Consider the following 12475-nt stretch of genomic DNA (forward strand, 5'->3'; position numbering starts at 1 on the left):
TTCTCTGCCTGCCACTTCTCCGCTTTTACTGTCCCCTGTCATTGTATCCATGGTACAAACAAAACCAGGGGAAGAAAGCCCACAGCAAACGCCCACATATATTACCTAATACTTTATTAATGTAACCTTTCCTCTCAGGTGTGCACTAGTACCCTATAACATATTAGTTTGTAGTGTCCACTGTCCAATGTCCACAGATATAGGTTATAGTCTAAGGCAAGCTCTCTATTAGGGCCACTAGATGGCACTGTAAGACTGCTAAATCATCGATTCATCAGTCATCATACACCACGCCTGCGTCATAGGCCTGAACTATACTATTTAATTTCACTGTTAATCTCGCCAGTTATTGAGTCAATATTGGCCTAACATAATTAGACATAATTGGGTAATAAGCCGCTAAGCCAGGGACGTTTACATTTTGTTATTAAAGGGATATTTGTTTTAGCCATTTTAAATCTAGAAAGAAGAATGAAAGATGATATTTATAGTTTTAGAGATCTGCAAGTTGATTTTCAATTGTCATATTGTTTAGGCACCTGCTATGAAAATCAAGTAGGGCTGCAGAGTGAGTGTCTGCATAACACTTTCACCATATATTTAAATTAAATTGTACCTACCTCACGATTCACGTGTGCTCTTCATGTGACTTGCCTCTTTGTGGTCTGACAGAGTGGCGAGTTTAGCCGTGCACCCGTGACCCTGGACCCATGTCACCTACCGAGGAGCACACCGCTGCCTGACACACAGTCCTTTAATTCCCAGTTGCTTTGTGGCATCACAAGTTGGATTAGGCCTCGATCGTTTATTCTCGTTATAGTAGTAAGTATAGGCTACTAAAATAGATATTCAACGAAAGCATTAGAAGTAAAACTCTTTTAGTTTTAGTGTATTGAATTTGTGAGCCTGGCCCTAAAGCTATTTAGGATTGTGACTGACGCTACATAAATGTGTGAAGAAATGTAGAATATTTCCTGCACTAGTATGAGTATTGGAGAAAAAATAAAGAAACATAACATACTGGGTGTCAGGGCATATATATTGGTTAACATATGGTTGAATATTTAACAGCAAAATGTAGTGTAGGCATATGGAGAAAACATTTTTTTTTGTGGAGTTGAACGTCATTAATTTTCTGTTGACAAGGTTTGATCATAAGGGCAAAAAAGCATGTTAGCAATAGTTCCAGGAAGTGAGGTACCAGGAAAAGCTATAAAAATACAGGAAGTGAGGCAGCCAGGGGTTCCAATTTAGGTATCAAAAAGAGTGTTTGGTGGTGGTTTGTCAAAGAGACTCTTTTAAGGCCAAATCTGAAATTGATAAACAAGTAGTGGGGCCTGAAAGCTTTTAAATCTGGAAGAAGAAAAGTTTGGTCAAGGAACATTTCTGAGGATTTAGCCATCAGAGCTTTTGGACAAAGGGGAACCTGCTGTGGCTTCCTGACTTGAAGGTTGGGTGAGGAATATAGATTTTCCCCTTTTTAAGCAATGCATTGGCTTTTTATTTTCAGATTCTATGGATTATTTGATTTTCTGGAAAATAGAAGATCTACAATTTTTGGTTTGATTACTTTTGGGATTACTTTATTGATACTTGACTCATTAGAGACATTGAAAGGAACTTTGCGCTGTGGGACTTAAAGAAATAGTAGCTTGAACATTTTCATTTTAAATCTATATTGATTGTTCAATTGAAGTGAATAATTATTTTTGTTTTAATCAGGTTTAAATCAGATAAAAATATTACAAATGTATCTGTTTGGTCTGCAATAGGCCTACAGTTTGGTTACAATCATAAAGAATTACTGACGCAGGTGCAGGACCTTTATTTCTTTTAGTTCTTTAATATAACTCAGACATGATACAATGTTATGGTTCTGATTGTCTAGGTCTACTCTGTCACTATGTCTGCAGAGTGCAGATGGAACACTAGCTTTATTTAGTACATTATACATGCACTTGGTAAGTGAAGGTGGTTTGATATACTGTAGGCTTGGAAGTTAGCAGTTGAACAATTTTAATCTGGGTTGTGATGTGTGGAGCTCCCTTGTGTTGTGTTTGTGGTACTTCTGTGGTACTTTTTGAAGTAGCTTTGACAGGTACATGGGTGTCTTTGTGGTGTAGTGTATCGCAGCTGTAGGGCAATTTAATTATCCTCATTTCAATATGCAAAGTGTTTGTTTCATAAAAACCCACCGTAGACATGTTATGATCTACTTTCTGCTAAGACATTTCCGTGCTGTGATAATTTTGTCTAAGTGTTGGAGTTTGGAAGCACTCGTTTGCATTAACATGTCGTGCTGCTGCTTCCTGCATATGCAAATTCTAAACGGGTAGTACGGAGGGCCGTTCTGTGACTTCCGACAAGCGCTTCCAAACTCCGACACTTATCACGGCACAGAATTTCTTAGCAAAAAGTAGCTTGTGACATGTGAAACAAATGCTTTGCAGATTTAAAGAGGAAAATTCAAGCTTTTCCTCAGCTGCAAAGTTGGTGAGTTTGAGGTTGTTTAAATCAGATCAGACATTTCTATATGGATCAAATTGCGGCTAATTGCTGTCTTCTACACTGAGCCACCCACCCTGGCAAAATGAGCAGGGGTTAGATGGGTTTTAGGTGTGAGTAGTAGTAGCCTGACCAAATTGTCTTAAACAATTATTTTTCCCCACAATTTGTTGTAACAATTGATTGTTGTCACTGCTGAAAAGTCCAAAATCACACACTTTCGGCACTTTAATTCACAATGGCTTGTAGTGCTGCTCTTTTACCACAAGGTGGCACCATCTTTCTACTTTGGGTTTACTGAAGAAATTCTTCATTCAGATTGTATTGATACAGACTTCTTTGAACATACCAATTATGGTGCATATGTGAAGTGTGAAATAAAAGATTCAAATGATAAATAGCCTGTTATTAATCATTAAAGAATTATTTATTGAATTTAGCGACACAGCATCATATCTCGCTATGTTGCTCCCTGACTCATCGCAACTGCATATTTTATAGGTCAGCTGGTGATTACAGGGTAATTTAATCTTTGACGTGTGTGTGTGTGTGTGTGTGTGTGTGTGTGTGTGTGTGTGTGTGTGTGTGTGTGTGTGTGTGTGTGTGTGTGTGTGTGTGTGTGTGTGTGTGTGTGTGTGTGTGTGTGTGTGTGTGTGTGTGTGTGTGTGTGTGTGTGTGTGTGTGTGTGTGTGTGTGTGTGTGTGTGTGTGTGTGTGTGTGTGTGTGTGTGTGTGTGTGTGTGTGTGTGTGTGTGTGTGTGTGTGTGTGTGTGTGTGTGTGTGTGTGTGTGTGTGTGTGGACATGAGAGCTAATCCTATGAGAGCCCCTTCCTGACCTGGGCAGCTTTTGGTTTGATTGGGTGTTAGAGAGACTCCCGTAGCCTATAGACCCCATGTCGCCCAATGTGCATCTACATCTACACTGTCAAATTCAGTGTTAACTCTGAGACTGCACTGCAAGTGGATTACGGGTCAGTTTGGTTCCATTTGTGTGCACTCACAGTTACAAATGGACACAATAGCACAGATTTGACTGTCTGACACGTTTACTGTGTATTGACTTGCATATAATTCATGTCAACAGGTTCTTCTTACCCTAAAAGCAAGGTGGCAGGGGAGTAGTCCTACACATAACTGTACTACTGTGGCAGGGGGGAAGTAGGCCTAAAAACTACTACTGTAACTTTATTGACAGGGAATTAAGAAGTAGACCTACAGTATATAATTATGATAAACTACTACTGCAATTGCAGTGAAAGGTTTGAATACTTTATTAGCGGTTTGCAAAAGGCACAGAGGTACAATAATGCTAAAAGGATAATGATAACACATTATAAACTGTACTGGCGTAACTGTATCTTTGCATGCATTTGTAGTATTAAATCAAGAGGCAAATCTGAATACATTCACATGCATTTTCTGCTAGAATGTATATGTATATTATATTATACATACATCAAATGATGCTGTTAAATGCACCCTAGAACTAAATAATGTGTGCTTAATTCATCATATAAATAAATAAAGCAATTTCACAAAAAACACCTTATGCCAAATGTAGTAGTAGACAATAGTTGGCCTAATAGTTGTAAAGATTACATTCCCAGTTAATCACATCATTGTTATTATTAGTTGACAGTCGTAATGTGATTATTTATTATGCTGGTTATTATTACTTATTTGTAATGGATATTTTGAACCACATGAACCCTAGCCTCCCTATATAGCAGATATCTACATGCTCACAACGCATTTGCAACACTGCATAGTAAGCTTGTAGATCAGCTATTTTCAGCAGAGATACTGTAACATATGTGGTACAAAGATTTTCGTCTAAATAAATGATGATACACACTAAACAAAGATGGTACTAAAAGTGGTTCTTTGGCTCTTTGTGTTTAGGTGCTACAGTATAGCACTGATGAATGAATCTAAATGCATATCATTTTTTTTAATTTTTATTTCTCCTTTCCCAACTAAGCTAAGAAACATTAGAGAACCCCTAAATAACCATAAAGAGACTTTATTTGTACGGCAATGGTGATACAGTACATGACACCACCTTATTTTCTTTCTCTTTCTGAAGACACAAATACAATGGAGCTTGCATAAATAATTATTGCACCCACTTCTTCTGATTCTGCAGGTGAACTAAACTAAACTAAGCTTGGGCGATGTACAGGAGTTATGATTAGGGGGCCACTGTTTGCCCCTTCTTGGATGTCTTCGGGGCAGAAGTAAGGAAACAGTTTCTCTTTAAATTGCTGGCCAGTGAAAGAATAGATATGAGATTTAAAATCCACATCATAGAAAGAGACCTGTCCCTTATCATAATCCACAAAGATTCCCACTTTCTGGGGTTTCTCAATCAGTGACAGTTTGAACACACTTGTGTCATATGCTAGATATTTGCCCTCCTCCAGCACTAAGGCCCAGAACCCATTACTAACCGACAGACTTGTGTCTTCCTTTCTCTCAATGGACTCTCTCGCCACTCCTAAGATCCACTTAGTCTTTCCCTTCACCTGAACCTCGTAGTAAAACTTCCCTGATGTGAACCCTTCCTTTGACAACACTTCAAAACATACCTCAAATCTCTTTTCATTGTCAGGGAGATTCAGAGGCGTGGCTACATGCCTCACTTCTTTCCCATCCCGGGACAGGATGAGGCCGCAGTGCACAGTGTCTGGGTCAAGGGTCACATCCACCGCATATTCTTTAATCCTCTTCAGTCTGATGCCAGGGAGCTGTTTCATTTCCTGATCCAGTGTCGCTTGCAGCCGTGACACAGCTGCTCTCAAAGAGGCAACAGACAGATTCCGTTCGACAACGCTGCTCTTCTGCTCCTTGTTTGTCAGAGTGGTCAGGCGTGACAGCAGCAGCACAAGGCCATAGTGATCTTCAGAGTGTGTGAGTTGCTCCAACTCAACAAATGCTGTCTCAAGCTCAGCGATTTCTATCTTCAGTTCTCTGATGAAGCCTGCTGCATGTTGTTCTGCTAATTTACTCCTCTCCTTGATCACCTCAACAAGCTCTGCCCGGCTTCTCTCAAGGGAGTGTATCAGGTCAGTGAAGACCTGCACACTCTCTGCTATCTCCCTCTCGGCTTCCCTTTTGTTGGCATCGGTGGAGCGTTCGATCTCACAGACCCTCTGAGACCCTGCAAGGATCATGTCCTGCACTTTTGCCACAGTCTGAGGCAGCGTTGCAAGTTTGGATTCATATTCTTCCTCAAGCGGTACAATTTGGTGACCTTTGTGGTCTGTCTTAATGCAAACGACACAAATACAAGTCTCGTCTGTCCTGCAATAGAGTTCACAGAGCCTACTGTGCTTCTTGCACATCCTGTCTTCCAGACCCGATACAGGGTCTATTAAGGTGTGGCTCTTGAGGCTTGCAACTCTCTGGTGAGGCTCCAGGTGTGTCTCACAGAAAGAAGTTAGACATATCAGACAAGACTTAACGGCCTTGAGCTGTGTTTCAGAGCAGAAATCACAAAGCACATCACATACTTCAACAGCACATGAATTTGGAACTGAGGGGCTAACTTGAGCCGACTCCTTAAAGTGAACAACTAACTCTGACATCGCACTATTAACTTGTATTTCAGGTCTGGTGGAAAACTTCTTCTTACACATAGGACACTGGCAAATGTCATTGCTGTCCCAGAAGTGTTGAATACAAGCCTTGCAGAAGTTGTGTCCACATGATGTTGAGACCGGCTCAGTGAACACATCCAGACATATAGGACATAGAAACTGCTCAGCTGAGAAAGAAATGCTGGCAGTTGCCATTTCTGGATAGAAAGAATTAAAAACACACAATTATGCTATGCAAGTTAAAAGCTGCTGTTGTTTAGTTTTAGTTTAAACAAAGTAGGCTATGTGGTTTTCCCTCATAGAGCACACATTCTAAAAACAAGTGCAGCAAGCTATGTTATATAATAAAACGTTTGACAAACGTTTGGCCTACCTCGGCTGCGTAACTGTGGTGTACAGTCAGACAACACAACTCGAATGTAGCTTTCAGTTTTGTTTCAGTGCAAGTGTGACAACACTGGGAACTGCTGACTGCTTCCACGCCTGGTAAAAAGACAAGGAAACTTAACTGTTTAGACTCCCTCTGATCACACTCAGTTTAAGCTCAAAGTGACCAATAGGCACACTTGCATTGTGTCTATATGCAACTTTTATCATAATCAGATTTGTTTGCACATAAAAGTAATTTGTTTGAGGTTGGTCTATATGTACACTATATATACTGTATGGCTGGTACAGCATTATGAGTAGAGTAGATGAATAAATACATATGAATTATCGGACATGAATGAATAAATGAATTTGGCTTTGACAATGCTAATGACATGCAGTTTTGCCTTTCGCATCACACAGGTAATGTCAGTCCTGCACTTGACGTGTGCCTTGTTGACTGTCCATGTGGCACTATTCACTTAAATGTAATCATTATTATGACTATACTGTTAATATTGTGAACAGGTGCATTTACTGTAGTTGTTGAATAAAGTGATTATAATCTGGTATATTGCTCAATCTACCATTGATTGATGCATCAAGGCCAATTCAAATATGTCACCTTTATTTCCAGTTCCATATGGATATAAATTGAACTGAAGGCCAAGCACTTCAGCCTTCAAGTTGTAAATTGTAGCAAATTATCTTAACCATTCAGAATCCTGCTGAAATAATTGGTGCTAAAGTAATTTTAGCCACTATGTTAAGCACTGGCCAGACTGCACAGAGGTTTTCATCTCCGCACCCAGTAAGCTACAAAACATTGGTGATAAACGGCACCCCATTACCGTCAAGCCATGATTCAGCCCACAGCCCTCCCTCACCGCTCATATCAGCTAACACAGGAAGTCTGTGTTTTTTTTCAGACTCACTCCCTATTTTCCATTTCAGTCCGAATATGAATCCCTTCAGACTCCAACCTCACCGCCATCACTTCTCTTGCGGCTTGCCTTGCATCTGTTCTTGGTCTATAGATTGGTATAAATCCAATGCAAGATATACTCTATGTTGTTTACTTGATCACACATGTTTTGTTATTCATATCATATGTGATATATTATTTGTTCACAACAAATGCCAAGAATGTTATTTAGATTGTAGCACGTTGTTTAGCCAGATGCTAGGTTTGATGTTTATTGTTTACCTGGTATCCTATAGTTTCTTTGAAAAGTGTTTTTCTTTGCACTTCTGCTTGACGATTAGGCCTACCCTGTCTTTTGTTGATAATCTCACACTTGTAAAGTGCTCTCAGTCTGGATATAAGGGTGTCTGCTAAAATTTGTAAATTGGCTCTAAATGTGATGGATTAGCCACTTTTTAACACCTATAACCCATTAAAACCTGAGGCAGATTCTACAAATGCCTTCAAAATCAGTAGTTCTCACACTTTCAAGATTTTTCAAAAATGTTAAAAAATATCAGATGTACAAGTATATCTGCTATTTTTGAATAGCCAACGTATACATGTACAATGACACATGCTTTCCCATTTTTAATACGTTAACCACTTGAACCTTTTATACTCTATTATTTTCCCCCCTCTACCTCAAATATAGCCGATCTACAAGCTCATGTCACGTTGTGAACCTGTAGATCTCCTACTGTCATTTTCCATTTGTTCGCCTATTATGACCCAAAATAGGGACGCTTTCATGTGGTTAAGGAGTTAAGTTTCTCTGCAGTAATATTTAGACTCATTGATTATAGAAAGGTCATGTAGCCACCTTGGTAGCTCGCCAAGTCTTTTTTTGTTTACATGGTTGTCTGGCTGTATTTTGACAGACATCACCCGGCCGAAAGAAAGACATGGCCATCGGACCTTGACGAAAATAACTTTAGACTTTAGGGGGACAGCAGGTCCATACATTTATTATGAGTCTGATATTAAAGAAGATCACTCAAACATCAGAGCAGTAGCTTTGAGCAGGGTTTAGCTGAAGTGCAGTTCTCAGAATATTCATTTCGTTTCACTTCATTATTCAGACTGAAAGCCCTTTCCACGGAAGTCGGCCATGCAACAAGGTTGTGTCATGAAACCATGTGACTCCCTTTGGAAATGCATTGAGGCGGCCATAACACACAAGACACAGGACTCAAGTGTGTCTTAGGTGTGAGTGAGGCCTTAAGAAACGATTTATCATAGGGCGATTTAGTAGTCCGATCGATACGTACGCAAGTTACCACAGCCATGTTTGTTGTTTGACAACATGGAGTTGAACCAGTGCTGATTGGCCGTAGCTGCAGTATCAGATTTACAACCGAGACTGTATAGTCACCAGACCTGAATCGCCAGAATTTTTTAATGGCCGTGGCTAGCGTTCTCGGCAGAACTGGGATTTGTTTTGTTTTTTAAAATAATGCTATGATATGCTATAATACAACAATGATGGTCAACCCTCCCCTGCATGATGGCTGAATATTAAGGGTTTATCTCCCCCCCCCCCCCCTTTTTAACACAACAAGCAATTTTAAAGCTTTTTACTCCTGATGGCAGTATAGCCTACTGTAATCCCATCACATGTAGACTAGACACACTGTTGCATAATAATGATGTAGGAAGCTGAATTTAGGAGCTTTGTGTCTGAAAGAGCAATATGGGGTCAGAGTAGAGTAATCTGACTGTTGACTCACAACTTTCAAATGCTTCCGTCATAAAGTCTACTTCGGACCTGGTGTAGTGTTTGGGTGGAATGATAGAACCCCACTGCACTGGCCAACTCAAACCACATGGCTGCGCTGTGTTCTCTTCTGTTTCTCTTCTGTCACAGTGCTTCTCAAAGTGGGGTCTGACTCTGAGTGAACCGTACAGGCCTGTAACTCAGTGTACAAATTGAACTAAATATGGACCCGTAGGGGTTAGAGTTATATTATGGGGGTCCTTGAAATTAATTTTTTGAGAACCACTGCAGTACTGCACTGAACTTTTCCAACAGGTTGGCGGGTTCATTTGAAATTCACACAGACATTCCTGACATGGTGAGTGTGTCCCCCCACAAGCAGTGTCTGACGTCAGACCATTTTAACTACTCTGTGTGTGTGTGTGTGTGTGTGTGTGTGTGTGTGTGTGTGAGAGTGAGAGTGAGACAAGATCTCTGAGACCTGGACAAGAATCCCAAGCATCTCTAACTGTCTGTCTGTTTGTTGGGAGCTTGGGTGGGGGGGTAGAAACCAGGGAAGGAGTTTTTAGGAAGTATCCTGCATGGATTCCCTAGGGCCCTATATAGGGCCATGGTCTGGCCCTTGTTTGGAAGTTGCTCGGGTCTTCTTGTGTTTCAAGGTCACTCGTCTACGCAGGAAACGCTACACCACTTTAGTGTGACACAGCAAAAGGGATGTGTCGGCCTACAGGCAGCTCATGATGCACCCTGTCCTCATCATCACCAAAGTGGGTTATGTTGTCACAGGCCACTGCTAGCCCCCCCCTTGTCACAGGCCACTTCTACCCCCTGTGTTGTACCTCATCTTGTCACAGGCCACTGCAACCGGCTGTTGCTCATTACCTCGCTTGGCCAGAGGGAGGCGGTGAATGAATCACAAATCAATTTGTATACATATGAGGGCTGTGCCTGTGTATCATCCAGGGGGGCAGTCAGACAGATATTTTGTGAAGCTACTAAGGAAATCGGGATTTCCTGAAAGTTCATATAATGGCCTGTTGTGGCGCTGTCATTGGGCCCAAAAAAAAACCCATAGCCCATAGAAGTCCATGTATTTGGGCCCAACTTCACCTAGACTGTATTACCTTAATAAACATGGTCATGAATACTTTCTGCTTCCAGTCACTAGTTTAAAGTCTCATTTCTAATGTCATAATATTCTTTTTGGAAAATTATGGTCCCATTTAAAAAAAAAAATGACCATAAAGTCGCGTATGTTCTGAGGGGCGCGTGGCTACCGTTACAGTCTATGATCGGGATTCCCCACCCACTCGAGTCAAAATAAAAACCAACAGAGAAGTCCCGCCTCGTTGTCTGGGCCAGCCAATGGCCAGCTGGGCCCAAACGAATCTAGAAAGATGGCGATGTACAATTCAAGGACTGACCTGATTTTACGTTCATGTTAGACCCGCGGAATGCTTTGTCCATATTTTTTACAGTCTATGGTATCATCAAGCACTGAGGCTGTACTGTATATGTTCTGTTCTTACTGCACACTCAGCTTGGACACATCTTTGGAATGTTGTAATCGTGACGAATATATATCTATCAACCACATTAACCCTGGTGTTCGTGTGTGTGTGTGTGTGTGTGTGTGTGTGTGTGTGTGTGTGTGTGTGTGTGTGTGTGTGTGTGTGTGTGTGTGTGTGTGTGTGTGTGTGCAGTGTGTTAAAGCTTTAGTTGCCATTGTTTGCCTGTGAAATGTGTTTTGAATAGTAGGTGACAGAAGTAATTGGTAATTGGTGTTCTCTAAATGCTGTGAATAATTTGCATCTTTTAGCGTTTCTCTGTAGATTTAATTGTACTATATCCCTAATAAGCACTTGGGATTGTCTTTTTCTTTGTCTACACAGTAAATGACCCAGTGTCAATTTATCCTTTTGTAAATCTGAGAGTACAAATGTAACCATCTGGTTCCATTTCTAACACCCGTGACCCCACCCTCAGACATTCTCCCACCTCTGTATACCAGTATGAGAATCACGTAGATGACTTAACCAAAAGATGGTTTATCCGCTTCCAGGTTGGTGCTGGTCCTCATCGTAGTGAATACGCATGTAACATTCTCAATGTTTAAAACTGTTGATACACCCTTATGGGTCCATTTGGTTACATGTATCCACTCTCAGGAATTCAAATCAATAAATGAACACTGAGTTTGAGAGCCACTTGGGGTCTAGAGACAGAGCGTTGGGTGGGCAGGCTCCCTGTGCCCGTCACTCAAAGACAGCTGCCACAGATGAGCCTGGTTTCCCCGCCCACTTCTGCACTTCTGTTCTGATCTCCCAGAAGTCACACTAGTTGACACTGGCACCGGCAGGTGTGACAGTTAGGTGATGTTCTTTGTTTGTCTCGGAACACTCCCGGGGGCCCACACAATGGGGTGTGTGTGGGGAAATTAAATACAAATAGTGCTTTGCAAAAAGAAAATAACAATAACTGAAACTGTATTGTGTATTTGAAACACTAAATTGAACAGTGATCGAGTGTTTTACTATTTTCGTCACAGGAAACGTGCCTGTTTCTAATGCAGGGTGAAGGCATGAAAAGGGGCTTTTCTGCAAAGGCTACCACTGTAATGTGGCCCTGGCTTGTCACCCATGATGTGACCAAGACCTACCACTCATGAATGTGACCATGTCCCCTCACTTGAATGTGAGCAAGACTCTTCACTTATTAAAATGGGCCTATATACTTTCTTGTTTATTTTGAAATGTTTCAGAAAATGTGTGGAAATACTTAGGCTACTATATAAAATTAGTACACCAAGTTCCAAGTGGATAACGTGACCATGTCCCCTGACCCATGAGGGATACAATACCAAATCTAAAAGATCATCGAATATTTATGTTTTCAAGTAGCTTTGGTTGTTGTGGCATTCCCTGAACACATAAAGTCATATTAACAAGTGGGTATTTAGATTTAGAGCACTTAGATTATGAACTCATGCATATTATTTTGATGTTAATGTCTTGTACTTTGGAACAGTGATTCTAGAACATGAATAAGAAGAACATGTCAAAATCTGACACTAATCTGTAATGTTATTGTGCTGTGCTGTAGGCCTACTCTTTTTTAAATTCTCAATTCTCAAAGCTGGGATTCATCGAACGATCCTTTATGCCTGAGGCTGATTCTAAATGTCTACAAAAGTAGAAGCAAAGATTTGAGTTAAAAATGTTTGCTTCAGTTCAAAATATTGATTTGCACACATTTCTCTAAAATAGCAGATCTACCACTATGAGCTTGTATATCTGCTATTTTTGAATAACCAAAGTAACAA

The 12475-nt window shown here is 40.6% G+C and overlaps 1 protein-coding gene across 1 annotated transcript; it reads right to left on the minus strand.

The window, feature by feature from the left end:
• Window positions 1-3838: 3838 nt before the first annotated feature.
• LOC308333734 (E3 ubiquitin-protein ligase TRIM39-like) lies at window positions 3839-6298 on the minus strand (the record flags this gene model as incomplete). The annotated part of the gene is made up of 1 exon (XM_080790202.1): window positions 3839-6298. The coding sequence occupies one exon, from the start codon at window positions 6296-6298 to the stop codon at window positions 4661-4663; it is 1638 nt and encodes a 545-aa protein (XP_080646328.1). The 3' UTR covers window positions 3839-4660.
• Window positions 6299-12475: the final 6177 nt, after the last annotated feature.

This window comes from Protomyctophum bolini (genome assembly GCF_963924005.1).
Source record: "Protomyctophum bolini genome assembly, chromosome: 19".
Lineage (NCBI taxonomy): Eukaryota > Metazoa > Chordata > Actinopteri > Myctophiformes > Myctophidae > Protomyctophum > Protomyctophum bolini.